Genomic DNA, 17,845 nt, shown 5'->3' on the forward strand with positions numbered 1-17,845 from the left:
TCGGTAACCCAAAAAACCGTTACGTAATGGTCGCGGCCTTTATTTAAAACCATGAATATTAGCATCTTCATCTTCATCCCTAGAACACTCAAGTGCATTCACAATCTAATATTCGGAGCTCTCTCCAGTCTTAGCCTCATCTTCCTTGTCCTCAACAGTCTCCATTACAGCAACACAAGCCTTCTCCGTGAATTGCAATAAGAATGTCCCTTTTCCCCGACTGTCAAGCAGAAAATGCTTAACCCTCTTTGAATTAGGATCAGGGGGGCACAAGGGGCTCATGTGGGACTGATAGTTTTTTTTTTTTCCACAAACAATGTTTTAAAAGACTCAATCAAGGCTCGCCTCAAGGCAAGGCCTAAAACGCCTTGAGGCCCAACCCAAAATGCAAAATCCCAAAAGGGCTAAAGCACTATACACTAAGGCTTAATCATTAGTACAAATGGCACGCCTTTTGCGCCTTCCTAGTTGAGGATTATACATTTTGGGTGAGTGAATCTCAAATTAGATTTGCCTAGAAAATTTTAACTCCTTGTATATATAAAAGGAATTTCATAATATGAATTGATTTCAAAAATTTTTGAACCTCAACCTTTCCAAAATAACTGAGAGTTGTACCTTAGATCTTGAAAATAATTTGGACATTGCAATGTTATATCTATTTTTTGTCATGAATTAAAGTTAGCAAATTTTGAATGCCAAAAAAGGAGTTTACAAATTATATTTGATTTTTCAAACATTTTATCCGTGATTTGGTTAATTTTTCTTTATTTGTAAAATATATGTAATTTATTAACATATTTTTATCAAAAAATAAAATTCTCAAAAGGCTTACGCCCGAACACCTTAAGGTTTACGCCTCGCCTCTTAAGGGTTAGAACACCTCGCCTTACACCTTCGCCTTTTAAAACATTGTTCACAAATATCCTTCCAATATTTGATCTATTTTCTCAAGATTTCAGCTTGATTAATTAAGTTAAAGTCGTAGGGTTGCAACTCATGCTAAAATCCATAGCAAAGTCCGCTGTTGTATTGAATAATACGTTGTTGTTCATCTTCATCAAAAGAATACCAAGCGACCAATTTGTGAAACTTAACTATGCAAGGTGTCAACTTCTCTATCATGTTTGAGCCAATGGACACAATTTGAAGTACATGAACACCTCATGCTCATTATTGATCATGATGAATTTTTCTTCCATCATATGCCTCATAAGATTCCACTCAGTGATTGGAGCTTGCCTCCAAAGTTGGCGTCAAACTAGCCTATGCCATCAAGTATGTGCAGAGGCCTTGAGACAAATAACTGTCAAACATTCCTTCCAATTTGAACACCTCAATAGGGAAAGATATCATTTTGAATGTAACAAGCTGGGAATTGAAAGAAGCTATCTGAGATGCTAATTCACTTAATTATTTTTCCACTCATTCTTTCTACTCATGCATCTGAGCTACTTTAAGAGCAACCAAGTCCTTCGTCACCTCTTTATTTGGTCCCATGGCCTGTTTTTGACCCTGATTTGACTAAATCTGACGTAGTAAAATTAGAAGGGGGAGAGTTTTGGATGTAGATGGGAATTACAGTCGTGCTTGGATCCAAATAAGGGTTGAGGACTGAGTTTATAACAAATGACCAGACAATAAAACAAGGACTCTATCACTTACAACAAATGCAATAGTGATATGAAGGCTTTTGCAATTATCGTTTGTCAATGAAAGGTGAGGTATGCTGGTTGTTGTTAATGAAAGGTTGGATTTTCACAATTAGGGTTGGTGGCACTTGCTCCAGGGGTGTGGGATTTCCACAATGCTGAGGCAAGAATTCACTGCGCTTCTACTTGAATGAGGATCTAGGAGAATTGATGATGGACCTTTCACAATTTCTAGCTTTCTTGCACAATTTGGACTTTAGGTAGGAAATCGTTGATGAAGTCCTTCGGAGCTATGGTCACAATCAGGCTTGATCTAAACAATGAGAGCTTTTTTCCTTTGTGTGGTTGTGGTCATATGGTAGTATAGTGGCAGCAATGAATGTAGTTAAAATCAGAAACCCTGAAAATTTAAGTTGAAACTTACAGACAACCCAGTAAAACACTGACAACGTCTGCAACTTGAGCTGAAATCACAAACCATGTCAAACAATACTAACAAGAGTAACAGACTAACAGCCATTTCGGATCAGAGTCTGCCCTAATACCACTTGAAATGGATCAAACATACAGTTTATACATGTAACACAAAACTCAAAACACATTCTAGAAATATTATTATTTATAGCTATAAACACATAATAATATGAAATGGTCTACTAACAGCCGTTTCGGATCAGAGCCTAATACCGCTTGGAATGGATCAATTAGATGGTTCAAATCTCAAACACATTCTAGATATATTATAATTTATAGCTATAAACACATTATAATATGTAAATGGTCTATATGTTTTACAAACAAGGAAGTGGAACTGTGGAAGTACTAAATAGCAAAGCAAATAGAAATCAAAAAGAGAAAATATTTAATAAAACAATTTAGCTAATCACACAAAATGGCAGCACTCCAAGGTATTCCAAATATAGTGGTCATTTTCATGTGATTTTAATTTTAACTTAGAACCTAACAACCAACTCAAAAACATAAATTAATTTAGGATTTCGGAATTTAAAGACCAGGCAACTGATTTAGGAAATGGGACAACAATTTCTGGTATGTGCTGACATAATGGCTAAGTTTTGAACAATTGATTCATGGATCAATCAACTGATTTCAAGCGAATTTTTCCTATTAGTCATTTTCTTTATAAATCTGAAAAATTGTAAGACTCAACTGAATTTGCAAAAAGTGTTGAGCTATTAAGCCTTAATGAGCAAAAATACATTGCATCAACACAATTGGAAGAACAGCTTATATCAGATTCTTCGTGCAGCCAAAAAGGGAGATGTGGGCAGCAGTGGTTACGTAATGGATGCAAAAAGAGGAAAGTTTTCAAGATCACGTGCAGAGATGTTATCATGGCTGGAGACAGTTTAAGGTTGGCTATATATCAGATGATTATTATTCTTTTTTATCATTTATTTTTAGAGAAGGGAAAGAAAAGAATAGTCGAGTGTTTTAAAATTCAACCTCTAACAATCCAGACCAGCGAAGAGCACTTGTTAACTGAGGTCAATAGCTGGCATAGTGGGACCATTGTTAATGACTATGATGTAATCTTTGATTTTTGTGACACCCTTCAGGGTGCTTGACTAACTGTACCATGGGCTGGCATCCCCTTGATGCCTTTTCAATAAAGTTTCCTTCACTTATCAAAAATTATTTCAAAAAAATTATTATTTTTAGAGAAGATTTTCAGGCTTCTGTAAGGTTTTGTCAAAGAACCAGAAACAAATATACAGAAAACATTGTTTTAAAAACTATTTATCATCCCACAAAAATCAGCATAACCTTAATACATTGTACAAATGAATTTTTCACACTTGAACTTCAGTCACCCAGGAAGCAAAACTAATTCCACTGGGGACAGAACATGCCTTCCATGCAGTACTGGGGTTTAACAGAAGCACAAGGAAATTTGAAACCATGCCACCAGAATAGAAAATCACTGTTTCAACTGCAATTTGTTATTGTACCTCATTGTCCAGTAAGCATTGTTGATACAAGGGAGAAAAATATATGCTTCACAAACAAAATGTTCACTGCATTTTTGACACATTATCTTAAGTCTATGTTTGGATAAACGGATCCTAGATGCCCAACTAGAAAAACTTGCCCAGAAATCACATTTCTGGAAATAGAATGCCGAATCCTGTGGGAAAATGAGTTTGCTTTGCCCAACAGTACAAAGAATGTATCATTCTTGTGCTTGACTCAACACAGCAATCCCTTGTTCCAGTAAAACCATCGCCATTACCCAATAGATTGCTTGAACCCACTAAATTGCTACCCCAAAAAGGAAAAAGCAATCTTAACCTTAGATATCAAGGCTGTAGGTTGCGGAAATCTTTTAATCATTTAATCAAGGCAGCGTTTGTCAGACAAAAATAAGGGCCTATTCAGTTGTGGAAAACAGTTATTTTTTCCATTTTCAGCTTTTTAAAAAATTATAAAAAGTGTCATATCGTTTCCCAGGATTTCAATATTTGAATAGAAAATTTATAAAACATATTTTTATTGTTTTCCAGCTTTGCTATGCAAAAGTGGAAAATTGGAAAACAAGGTGGTATATTGTAATATTATGTGAAAATTTTAAAATGAAAAAGGAAACTGTTTACCACATCTGAACAGGCCCTAAATAACTCAACAGGTCAGCAAAGTATAGGTAATAATCAATATTTTAGATAATCAAAAAATTCTATCTAAAAACTAGAAACTAGCAACCAGTTTGGTTAATGTTTATAAAACTAATACAAATTAAAAACTTAATTAATAAATGCCCAGCTTCATATTTAAATCAAATAATATTATAAAAATATGATTAAAATAAAAAAAATTACAAATAATACACATTGAAAAAATCACTATGATAAAAATAAAATTTATTATAATTATTTTACTTAATTGTTCTAGTTTCAAATTTTACTTTACAATAAAAATTTATTGGACATGACAATTGAAAAATAGTGAGAATTTTGCAATTGGATTTATTATTATTTTTAAAAATTTATGTGTATTTTTCTTTTAATTATATTTAAATCTATATGATCATTTAATTTTGATTTTAATTTAAAAAGTATAAATGGATAATTTAATCCAAAAAAAAATATTTCTGGATATTAAAATTTTTGGCAACAGGTTGCCCAAACAACTTAAAACCAAAAAATCTAATTTTCAGTTTTTTGGCAAGCAACTAAAAACCGGCAACAAAAATAAAAAAAACTGAAAAACATAAACAAATGGTTTTTATAATCTACTTCTTCACTGTGAAGAAATAGAAACAAAAAACAAAACGTAACAAAGTTAAAAAGAGTACATATTCACTCTAAAAGTTTAAAAGGGTGAACAATATAACACCTTGGCAATGATCCGAAATGTATCAAAAACTTTGCACACGGTTAATGCATCTGGCTTGCGCATCAAAGATTGTGATGATCGGCTCGCTTTTGCTACAGAGCCTAAGTCTCCCATCTCCTAAAGTACACAAAACAATCAAAGTTTAAAACAAAGTCCCATCTCAATCAAAAATACATAGCAAACCAAGAATCGCCAAAAAACAATAACCTAATTAAAATCTTTTCAAGTAAAAGGAATCCAACAGTAATTAAAGAAAATGCAGTAGATAAAACATAACAGGTCTTAACATCTCCCAAGTATATTAATCATTGAATATTTCAAGAAAAAAATAACAAAAAAGTATCCATCGAACAAGTTATATAAAATAAGTAGGAAATCAACAAAAAATGTTGCCCATAAGATTTAAATCAAATAACTACACTTGAAACTTCAATAAATTCATTTAAAATTTGTCATACACGTGCATTGCAAATTTTAAAATAGACATTGCAACAATTCTCTAAAATATGTTAAATAAAAAAAAATAAAGGGACAAAATATACTGACATCCCCTAAGGTTTTTCACAAAGACACATTCACAAGATGACGCCAACCTCCACAGACATTTAAATATTATACCCCTTGGTTAGTTGGTCCTACAATAACAAGATATATTTGTATTGACATTGAATTTGGCCCTTTATATGGTAAGTGGAAGAAGCTTAATGCTAAAAAGGGCCCGCATACCATTCTAGGATAAGTTTCAAGGAGAATGGCAATGCCAACCAAATTGACGCAGTGGACACACAACAAATAGGGAAAGCTCTCTACCTACAGGCTTAGGAGCACTCGAATTAAGGAAAATAAAGGATTTTAGTGTTTGTACTTATGTAAAAAGTAGGACCAAGATTCAGAGTCCAACTAGTGAGAGATTTAGTTTAGGTATAGCCACAAGAAGAATTGGAATATATATAGGTAGCTGAAAATTCTAACATGCAAGAAGGACTAGGATTTTAGGTAGCTAGGGTTACAATTTGATGGAGGTAAAGGCAAATATATTTTTGGGTTTAAGGGCTTTTAATGGGGTAGAAGATAAGATAGTGATTGAGGCTGCAAAGAGAAGCAAAATGAGAAATTATGATGATGGGAACAGTGCATAAAGAAGAAGAAGAAGAAGAAGGATAGAACCTAGGAAATCCACCCCGGATATGTGAAAATCCATTCCCAACATCCATGAAATCCACATGGCCAATAGAAATCACTCTGCTGGAGTTCTTATCTGTTCATCTATCAAAAATTAAAAGATGACAACACTCATAAACTCAACACTAAGCAATCCTACTATGGCTCAACTTCTACTATGACTAACTTGCCTGGGAGGTAAGCAAGGAACTTCTAAATTTAACCCATAACTTCCGAGCACAAAATGGGGCAACTGAACTCTCTTATGGACTCTCCAAATTTTACGCCACAAGTAACCACAAAAATAACTTTAAAATAAGAAAATTATAACTTTGCCAAAATTATAACTCTGCCCCTAAGATCTATTTCTCTAGAAACAACAAACAGCAATACTAACCATAAAGTATAGCCCTTAAACTTGATTTTCTTTTGATGCTTTTATTGCCTGCACCATTCTTGCTCAGTAGAACTTGTCCTTGAATTTTGAGTTCCAAAGTGTTGAAATAGTAACGCACTATTGCCTTGATTTGCACCTTCAACAGTAGAGAATTAGATCTTTGGGGTTGACACAACTTGATCTTCATCATTGAAAGATAGAAATGTGACTGCACAGCTGTCTTCACATATTTTGTTGACAATAGCTGGAACATCAAATTTGATGCTTTGACCACTTTGTAAAATCCCAATCTCTTCTTGATATCCATCATGACTGATACAATTATAAATCTCCATCCTTATATTACATCTGTCCAAATATGTTTCCATAATTTTTGCTTTACTGGGAAATAGCAACCCTTAAATCTATTTGAATGTTGTTGCTGGTGCATCTTGCTGAATTCCTAGAACTGCAAAATCACTTAGTAACCACTCCTTTGTTGGGTTCTTTAATGTTCATTAATATTCCCTTCACATCCTGTTGATGGCAAATCACTCCATCCCCATATAAACCATCAGCATTGCAAGATCCAAAATCAAGTTCAATTCTTTCATTGCCATCTTAAATGACATGATCAGTTTCATGAGATCCCTTATAAGGCATGTCAGGACCACCTTACTGAGTTGATTTGCACATTCATCATGTTCTTCTTTTAAGAGTAAATTATTCTATGCAGAGGAAAAACCATGGACTGGCAGTCTTCTCCAATGAACCAAATCTTCTCCATATTCTCCGATGATCATCTTCTTTGTGGAACCTAGTGTTCTCCATCCAGCTCTGAGGAAAGTCGTTCATCTTTCATGCTTTCTAATGAACAGATTTGTGACCTTGTTCTTCTGCGCCTGAACCCTTCAACCTTTTATCTTGTTTTTTTTCTTTTTCTACCTTATTTCTTTCTCCTCTGAACAAATTGCCCATACCAAACCCTTCAACTAGCATCCTTCTGTGATTTTGGTTCAGTGGGAAGTCTCACCATGTTTATGAATAAAAAATGTTTCTTTCTAGAAGAACAGGACGGAGACCTTGTCATCACCGACTAGGCCAGTCATTGGAAAAGGAAAGCCTGACCAGAGCGGCCATCGTGGGATAACCGAAAGGATAGGCGACCCCAAATCGGGTAAGAAATCAAACTCTAATTTCCTCTCTGAAATGAGTCTTAGAAGAAATGAAGTAGGCCACAGTCACATGCCGGAAGCCCAATCCCCTAGGCCCATCGCTAAAACAAGCAGCAGACAGCCAACATCCTAGCCCAACCCAGAAACAAGTTAAATTGTAACAAAATAGTAAGCATGAGACAAAAAGGACTAGCAGCTGCCCACTCTATCATCAGAAAGACAAATCCAATGCGGAACTTCTCAAAGACCAGCACACCTTCCTATTCTAGGGCAGGAAAAACCTGGGCCCAAATTGTCTCAAGGTATTGGATGCAAAATTTTGGGGAAAAAGGCAGGAAGGAGAGGAACAAATTGAAATTTTTGAAGAATCAGAGAACTTACAGAACCCAAGTAATGCTTTACAAAGACTTTCAGTGGCCTACAACAGAATCAAAATGAAAATAGGAGCTGCAAATTCAGCTACAGGAACCAAAGGAAAACAGGTTGTCGAATCAGCAGGCAATGAAAGTGCAGGTACAGATTCTGAAGACAATGAGAACGATCCTTCTCCTCATTCAACTATGATGTGAGGAACTCTTGCTTGATCAGCCACAGAGAGAAAAAGAGAATAAACAATCTCAGTAAAACAGAGGAGAACTCCTCACTAAAGGTCGATGCATATGAAATTCAATCAGAGGAAGGAGAGGAGATGGATTTGAGGGCTTCAATTCTGGACATTCATGGTACACAAGCTGTTGAAGCAATACACTGCTTCAAGGAAACTTTGATAATGGAGGAACTTTGCTTAAACAAATCTGATCCTTCTCATAGTGCTTCTCCTTCAGAAATTCCAAGCTCCATTCTTATTTCCAGCCCCGATCATCCAACTAGCAATGCTGGGAATGAATTTCTTTTACAGCTCCATTTTACACAACCCTAATTTCTTCATTAGCAATTTAGCACCTTCAAGATCTATTTTTGGAAAAACATGTGGGGTTTTTCCTTAAAGCATCTTGCTCTTAACTAACAGAATTGGCAGTTTTGGTGGCTGGGCATACAACAACAACAAAAAACAAAACCAAGCCTTAAGTCCCACAAGGTGGGATTGGCCTTATGAATCATTTTCCGCCAATTTATGCGATCATGGACCATTTCTTTTGATAGATTCAGGGATATTAAATCCTTACTCACTATCATAGTAGTCAAAAGCGCACCTGAGGCGCGCCTAGGCACGAGGCACATAGAGGTGACAAGACCAGCGCCTCATCACTACAGAGGCGCAGGCAGGCGCACTGAAGCGCACTGATTCTTCAGGCTCAGCACCAGCCCTTTGTCTTCAACCTTTCGAAGCAGCACAAAACCAGCAGGAGAAGTTCGTATTCAACCAATCGATCCTTCAAAGCAGCACGCTCCTTTGTCTTCTATCCTTCGAAGTTCAAACCAGCACAAGGCTTTCGTCTTTGACCCTTCAAACCAGCAGGAGCCCTTCGTCAGTTCATCTTCGAGCCTTTGAACCAGCAAAAGCCCTTCGTCGTCGAGGTTTGAGCCTTCGTGAGTCATCAAGCTGCTTCGATTTTCAAACTAGGAAGTCGTCTCGTCTTCTTCAGTTCTTCTTCTTCAGTTCTTCTTCTTCTCCAGTTCTTCTGCTTCTTTTTCAGTTCTTCTTCATCTTCTTCTTCTTCAGTTCTTCTACTTCTACTTCTTCTTCGGTTCTTGTTATGCTTCTTCTTCTTCTTTGGTTCTTGTTATGCTTCTTCTTCTTCTTCAGTTCTTTTTTCTTTTTCAGTTCTTCTTCTGCTTCTTCTCTTTTTCAGTTCTTCTTCTGCTTCTTCTCTTTTTCAGTTCTTCTTCAGCTCCTGCTGCCTCCTGCCGGCTGCTTCTTTTTATAATATTAACTTGCATTAAGCCTCTAAGTTAATATTATGTAATGTGTAATTAATTATGTAGTTTAATGCAAGTTTATACTTTATAATTAATTTATAAGATTTTTTACTAAATTTTGCTGCTGTTTTATAATTTGTTTGGAAATGCAGGGTACAAACTATATATTTTTTTCTGAAATATATTAACATAAAACATTTTTTACCGAATTTAGCTGCTGTTTTATTGTACTCTTTTCTTTTGATATTAAAGATGCTTTTGGGCCTTCAGCTGGAAATTTTATTTCATTTCTAATTTGAAGCTTGAAATCTTGCATGCATAATTACTTATGTTGAACTATGTTTGTTTCACTTGGAACTTGGTACGTGGTTGTCATAATTACTATTGAATATTTTGGCATTTTAAATTCTAATATAACTATTGATGTGTTTTTATATCAATTACCCACCAAATAGGCATTGTACACAATTTTAATAATTGCGAGCCTCACCTTCGCGAAGTGCGCGCCTTCACCTTCGCCTTGGGTCTCGGCTCCAAGTACCCTCCACGCCTCGGTGTGACTCTTGCCTTTGACTACTATGCTCACTGTCTCTTTCCAAGTTATTTTAGGTCTATCCCTACCCCTTCTACTGCCCCCCACAGTAACTAACTCACTCTTCCTCACTCGTCCCTCCCTTATCTTATCTTCTATAAAGCTACTCCCAACTTACCGTGAATATGTTCATTCCTTACTTTATTTTTCAGTGTCATACCACTCATCCATCTAAGCATTCTCATCTCGATAACTTTTGCTTTTTGGATATTCTGTTTCTTTGTCGCCCAATATTCTGACCCATATAGCATAGTTGGTCTCATAGATGTCCTATAAAACTTCCCTTTTAATTTTAAGAGTATTCTACAATCACAAAGCACACTTGAAGCACTTCTCCATTTTACCCAACCTACTTTAAATCTATGCATTACATCATCTTCAATTTCTCCTTCAGCTTGCATAATAGATCCAAAGTACTGAAATCTACAAGTGCTATTCATTTCTACATCATCAAGTTTAACTTTGTCTCCAATATTCCTCCTACCATTACTGAAATTACATTTCATATATTCTATCTTATTTCTATTTATCCTAAAGTCTCTAGATTCCAAAGCTTCTCTCCATAATTCTAACTCAACCTTTACTCCATCCCTAGTTTCATCAATTAATATAATATCATCTACAAACAACATACACCGTGGAATCTCCTTTTGAATACTCTTAGTCAATTGGTCCATCACTAAAGCAAAAAGATGAGGGCCCAAAGCAAATCCTTGATGTACCCCTATGGTGATTGGAAATTCTCTAGTTTCTCTATCTATAGTCCTTACACTAGTCGTTACTCCATCGTACTTATCCTTAATGACATCAGTATACCTATTACATACACCTTTTTTTTTCTAAAACCCACCATAGAACTTCCCTAGGTATCCTATCATATGCTTTCTCTAAGTCAATAAACACCATATGCAAGTCCCTCTTCTTTTCCCTAAACTTTAACATTAAACTTTTTAAAATATATATAGCTTTTGTGGTAGATCTCCTAAGCATAAAACCAAATTGATTTTTTGAAACCTTCGTTTCTAGCCTTAATCTTTGTTCAACTACCCCTTCCCATAATTTCATCGTATGACTCATAAGTTTAATTCCACGATAGTTATTACAATTTTGAATATCTCTTTTATTTTTGTATATAGGTATTAAAGTGTTTTTCCTCCATTCATCAAGCATTTTCTTAGTTTTTATAATTGTATTAAATAAATTAGTTAACCATATAATTCCATTATCACCTAAGCATTTCCAAACTTCAATTTGGGATGTTATCCGGTCCTATAGCTTTCCCATTTTTCATTTTTTTAGTGCAAACTTAACTTCATTAACTCTAATTTTGCAAATAAATCTCATATTTTTAGTCTTTTCCTCATTTGTCAAATCTAAGTTTAATCTTTCTATTTATTTTTTATTAAACAACTTACTAAAGTAACTTCGCCATCTTTCTTTAATGTCTTCGTCCTTAACCAAGACAATATCATCTTCACTTTTTATAGGAGGAGATTTGAATGGACATGTTGGAAGGATACAAAGAGGAAATGGATTTAGAGACAAAAATGAGCCTGGGGAAATGATCTTAAACTTTACTATGTCATATGATTTTAGCATAATACTTGTTTTAAGAAGAGAGAAGAACACTTAATAACCTTTAAAAGTGGACAAACTAGAAGTCAAATAGATTTTTTTTAACTAAAAGGATAGATCATTTATCATGCAAAGATTGTAAAGTTATTCCAGGTGAAAGCCTAACCATACAACATAGAGTCCTAGAGTTAGATATATGTATTAAAAAATGGAAGAAAAATGATAAAATAAATCAGTGTAAGAGAACTAGGTGGTGGAACCTAAAGGGAGAAAATATAATAAAATTTAAAGATAAAATGATCAAAGATGGGGATTGGACTATAGAGGATGGGATAGATACAAATACTCTTTGGAGCAGATTAGCTAGCTCTATTAAAAAGATAGTGAGAGATTTTAGGTGAATCAAGGGAAAGATTCTCGAATAGAAAAGAAAGTTGGTGGTGGGATAAAGAAGTCCAAAAAGCAGTAAAGACAAAAAAAATTTGGTATAAAACGTGGCAAAAATGTAGAAACAGGGATAACTTTGAAAAGTATTAGGAAAAGATGCAAAACAAAAGTCGTTAGTGAAGCTAAATACAGATCATTTAATAGTTTGGCAAAATAATAAGGGTGACATGCCAGCCACTGAACATGATGCAGCATGCGCACTTCCTTCCTCCTACTATAGCATCATTGTCATACCACCAAGGTCTTTCTAGTAAAACATGTAACAGCTTCATAGGAATTACATCACACTGTGCCTCATCCTGGTAGTGCCCAATCTCCAAAGGAACAAGACATCGTTTGTTGATGGTTATGACAGCATTATTGATCAAGGAAACTCAATATGAGCAGGAATGCAGGTTTTAGAAAGGCCTTTGAAATTAGATTGCTGCCATTGTCAACAATGACATTGCAGACTCGTTTCCCAAAATGCATATGAGAATGGGATATTGCAATCTGCAACAAATATTCGCTAAAGTCTTCAAGAGCACATATCTCGGTATTACATAACACATCCATCATCATTGCAGCCTTCACAGAAATGATAAAACTCATCATTTAGATCATCTTCGTCAAATCCTGGTTCCACTGGGTATAGAGCTATCTTATCATCATTTCGATCCTAAACCTCTTGTTCCAACAAAGCTCAAACCTCTTCTACCACCAAACCTGTTGGCAGCAGCAAACTGGCCGCTTGGTTTTGTGAAGGTGGTCTTGGAGCTCTTCCTCCAGCAGGTGAAGTCTCTGTGCACTGTATAGGTACCTCTCTTGGTTTCCACCTTTGTTTTTTTCTTTTTCTCTTTTTTCTTTTTTTTTAGAGCGAAAGAAAGTTATATTAATGGGGAAAGAATTTACAAGAGGGAGAATGAGAAATCTCCCAAAGAAAGCCAAAATAAACAACAAAAACCTACAAAAATAAGAAAAACTCAACAAGCCAGCACATTCCTCCAATCTCTTTGAATCTCCTGTAAACTATTTCCTCTGAAAAAACCAAAACCAACAGACTGCACTGATGCTAAGAACTGGATCTTATCCCAGATTTGGGAGTTGATTTTCAGGATTTCCACTATTATTCTGCATGCTCAACAACTAAAATTGTTGTTCAATTGAATCCAGCCTGTCTGCAAGCTTGACACAGAGCTCATATCTTTGTACCTCAGTCAATTGGCTCCTGCAGTTTTCCCACTACTCCTTGTAGACACATGGTTTCAACCATATAGCTCTAATACCAAACTAACACAGGACAAAAAGAGGGAAAAATCTACCATGGGACTTACGAGTGCTCCAGTTGGAGAAAATAAGAGATTTTAAGGTTTACAATTATGGTAAAAAGGTAGGACCAGGGTTTAGATGCCAACCACGGATAGATTAAATTGGGGTTTATTTGCAGGAAGGGTTGGAATAGAATCAATAGATGGAACAGGCAGCTAGAAATTCAGTGGTGTAAAATGGGTTGGGACTTTAGGTGGCTGGAATTAGGGTTTTATGCTTGTTAAGGCAAAAAATATATTCTAAGGGTTCAAGACTTTTAATGGGGTAGAAGATGGAATAGTGATTATGGTTCCAAAAAGGAGTAAAAGGACAAGTTGGAGACTTTGAACATAGTCAAGTACATAAGAGAAGAAGGATTAGAAGAATAAGAAGGGTAGAACCAAGGAAATCCACCTGGGAATTGTGAGAAAGAAGCGATTTCATCAATAAGAGAAGGATCAGAAGAACAAGTAGGAGGTGATTTTTTTTATTTTTTTAATGAAAAAGAAGGGATTTCATCAATAAGAGAAGAATTTACAACGAGGAGAATGGGACGTCTCCCATCAAAATTCTGGAAAAAATCAGAAAAAACCAAAAAACAAATAAATACAATGAAAGATCAAAGCAAAAGATTCCTCCATTCTCACTGAACTTCCCAAAAGCTAACTCCCTTGAAGCATCCAAAGTTAACGCACCATAAAGATGCCAAGTGTTGAAACTTCCAGCTGCCAGTTCAATTTTTTCCCTCAAAAAATATGTGCATTACACTCCAACCACAATCCCCACAGCACTACAAATATACCACACCTCCAAAGTGCAGCCCTATCCTTCTTCTGAAACCCACAGAAGAAATAGTCAACATTCCTCCTACCGACGCTAGACAAACCCAAGTTCCACCCAACACGCCAAATAATCTATTCTAGATGCTCCAAGCAAAATCATAGAGCAAGAACAAATGGGATGCCATTACATAATTCAAATAGTAAAGCACACAAACATTTGGAGATAATGCCTTCAAAGGTCTCGTGATTTCCAATAGACAATTAATATTGATTCTATTAAGCAGAGTCAGCCAAATAAAAGCCTTAATCTTTGGAGGAGCTTTGGCCTAGCAAATAGATGAATATAGAGGAAAACAAAAGTTGGAATGGATCAAAAACTCAAAGAAAAAAGACTTACAAGAATACACCCCCGAATTATCCAAAGCCCAAGACCAAGTATTCCTAGTTGAACAAAGATGACAATTATTCAGCAACGACAGCAAGGAAAAAAATAAAGTCAACCCTCTATCACTTAGAGATCTTCTGAAATGAAAGTTCCAAGAAACCAAAAGGTTAAACGAATCAGTGACAAAGAAAGAAATCACACTATCCTGCCCTAACCTCAATTGAAATAGACGAGGAAAGATATGGATAGGCCATCATTTCCTAACCACGGATTTTTCCAAAAACGAATCCGAGAACCACTCCCCACCACAAAATTAATGTGAGAAGTGAATAAAGGATAAATCAAAGAAATAGATATCCATGGAGTCTCCGATGAGCATCGCAAACTAACATTGATATCCCAACCATTCACACCCAACCCTTGCTCACTTTGATTCACTTTATGCCAAAGGGAATGATCTTCTAAGGGAAAACGCCATAACCATTTAGCTAGGAGAGCAATCTTTTTAGACCCCAAATTTTCAAGACTCAGTCTTCCCTCCAATCATAGTAGTCAAAAGCGTGCCTGAGGCGCGCCTAGGCGCGAGGCGACAAGGCCAACACCTCATCATAGGTGAGGCAAAGCGACCCGTATGAGTCACAAGGAGGCACTATGAGGCGCACTGATGCGCTAGGCAACGTGAGTAACGCCTTGAATTTTTCAAACCTATAAAATGAAGAAATAGCCAGAGCAGAACGAGCCCTAGCCCTCACTCAACTCGAACGAACAGGAGCCGGCATGAAACCAGCTGGAACCCTTCTTCTTCGACCCTTCGAAGCAACACGACACCAGCAAGAGTCCTTTGCGAGTTCATCTTCAAGCCTTCGAACAAGCAGGAGCTTCGTGAGTTCGTTTTCCAGACTTCAAACTAGCAGGAGCCCTTGGCGTGTTCATCTTCGAGCCTTCGAACAATAAGGAGTTTCATGAGTTCGTCTTCAACACTTCGAACCAACAGGAGCCCTTCGCGAGCTCATCTTCGAGCCTTCGCAAGAGCCCTTTGCGAGCTGGTCTTGCCCTTAAACTCTTAAAAAAAAACTATACTTAAAAGGGGAACCCTAAAAGTTAAACCGAGGTGCACGCTTCCCAAGGTGTGCACATATCCCAAGGCGCACACGCACGCTTCTTGAGGGGCATTCGTCCCAAGGTGCATGCATCCCGCGGTGCACACTTCCCATGGTGCGCACGGGCGCTTCCTAAGGTGCACACTTCCCGACCTTCAAACTAGCAGAAGCCCTTCGCGAGCTCGTCTTTGAGCCTTTGTGAGTCATCAGCTCATCTTCTTCAAAGTTCAAACTAGTAAGTCTTCTTCTTCTTCTTCTCTTCAAGCCTTCAAACCAGGAGAAGCCCTTCGCGAGCTCGTCTTTGAGCCTTCGTGAGTTGCCAATTCATCTTCTTCTGCAGCTCTGCTTCTTCTTTTTCAGTTCTTCTTCTTCTTTTTCAGTTCTTCATCAGTTCTTCTGCTACTTGCTGCTTCTTCTTATAATATTATATGTAATTAATTTGGTAGTTTCATACTTTAATGCAAGTTTATAACTAACATATAAAATTTTCTTTTGAATTTAGCTACTGTTTTTGTAATTTGTTGGAAATGCAGTATACAAACTAATGAAACTATACATTTTTTTTTTAAAATTTATTATACATTGTTTTTGCATTTAGGATACTAGGTCTTAAATCTTAAATGGATTCTAGAGTGGAAACTCCGTCTCTGCAAAGAAAGATCCTGCATGGTAGTATGCACATTTGGATGATCAGAAAAAATAGAAATAATTTGACTTGAAATTTTTGTGGCAAAGTTACAAGGGGAGGAATTTTTCCAACAAAACAACATCTTGTTGGAGGATTTCGAAATGTAAAAGAATGCTCTAAGTGCCCTGCTCATGTACGTGAGGAGATTAGGGGGCATATGTTGAAGATAAATACAGAGAAGGAGGCAAATGAGTTATTGCCCGACTTTGATGACATAGATTGTTATGGTGAAGATGAAGTTGAGGAAATTGACACTCGTGGCAAAAGAGTGCTTAGCGGTGGAGGTGGAAGTCAAAGTCAAAGTCAAAGTTCATACCAATCCACCTTGAAGAAACCAAAACAAACGGGCTGATAGACTTGTTTTTTACTCCTGATCCAAAGAAAGCGATTCAAGCTAGAAAAAAAGGGAAAATAAAGCAAACATCAACAAACAAGGCGTGCAAGAAAGAATTAAGACAAAAGGCAATGACAGATTTTTCTAGGTGGATGAATGATGCTAGAATACCATTTAATGTTGTACGTTTAAATGGCTTTGCAGTGGCACTTGAATCGATTGGACAATATGATCATAGAATAAAGCCGCTTAGCTATCATGAAGCGAGAGTTCCTCTCCTAAATCAGGAAGTTAGTCGAACTAAAGAGTTGAAAAAGGTCCATAAGGAGATATCGGCAAAATATGGATGCTCAATTATGTCTGATGGTTGGAGAGATTCGGTTGCTAATAAGGACATAATAAACTTCTTAGTGAACTCTCCAAGGGGATCAGTGTTCATTAAGTCTATTGATGCTTCTAATATTGTCAAGAATGCAGATGGAATGTACAAATTACTTGATGAGATGATGGAGGAAATTGGAGAATCAAATGTGATTCAAGTAGTAACTGATAATGCTTCGAACTATGTTGCAGTAGGTAAGGACTTATTTCTAAAACTACATTCTATAGTGTCTACTGTCTATATTGTTTAGTTTAATATTTTAAGGGATTCACTCCTTGATTTTTCAATAAGGAGATTGTTGGAAGCAAAGAGACCACATTTATATTCAACACCGTGTGCTTCCCATTGCCTCGATTTAATATTGGAGGATATTGGGAAGATGCCTTCAATTCATATAACTTTGAAAAGAGCAATATTTTTTAATGGTTATACTTATAACCGTGTTGGTGTAGTGAACTTGATGAGACAATTCACTGGAGGAAAAGAGTTACTAAGGCCTGCAGTTACAAGGTTTGCAACTGCCTTCATCACTCTTCACTCAATCCACCTTCAAAAGAACCACTTGAGGAAGATGCTTACTTTTGAAGATTGGAATACTACTAAATGGGCAAAGGAGGCAGCTGGCAAAAGAGCAATTAGTATTGTTTTGATGCCTAACTTTTGGAGTACCATCGTCCATGCTCTTAAGCTAACAA

General features: G+C 36.3%; 1 protein-coding gene across 1 annotated transcript in view; it reads right to left on the reverse strand.

The window, feature by feature from the left end:
- Positions 1-17,845, reverse strand: part of LOC131149316 (DNA ligase 1) — a 62,188-nt gene that overhangs the window by 41,365 nt on the left and 2,978 nt on the right. The window contains exon 2 of the mRNA XM_058099664.1: positions 5,007-5,123. Within this exon, the coding sequence (XP_057955647.1) occupies positions 5,007-5,123 (117 nt within the window). The remainder of the gene's footprint in view (positions 1-5,006; positions 5,124-17,845) is intronic.

The sequence above is a fragment of the Malania oleifera genome, chromosome 2 (genome assembly GCF_029873635.1).
Source record: "Malania oleifera isolate guangnan ecotype guangnan chromosome 2, ASM2987363v1, whole genome shotgun sequence".
NCBI classification, from domain to species: domain Eukaryota; kingdom Viridiplantae; phylum Streptophyta; class Magnoliopsida; order Santalales; family Ximeniaceae; genus Malania; species Malania oleifera.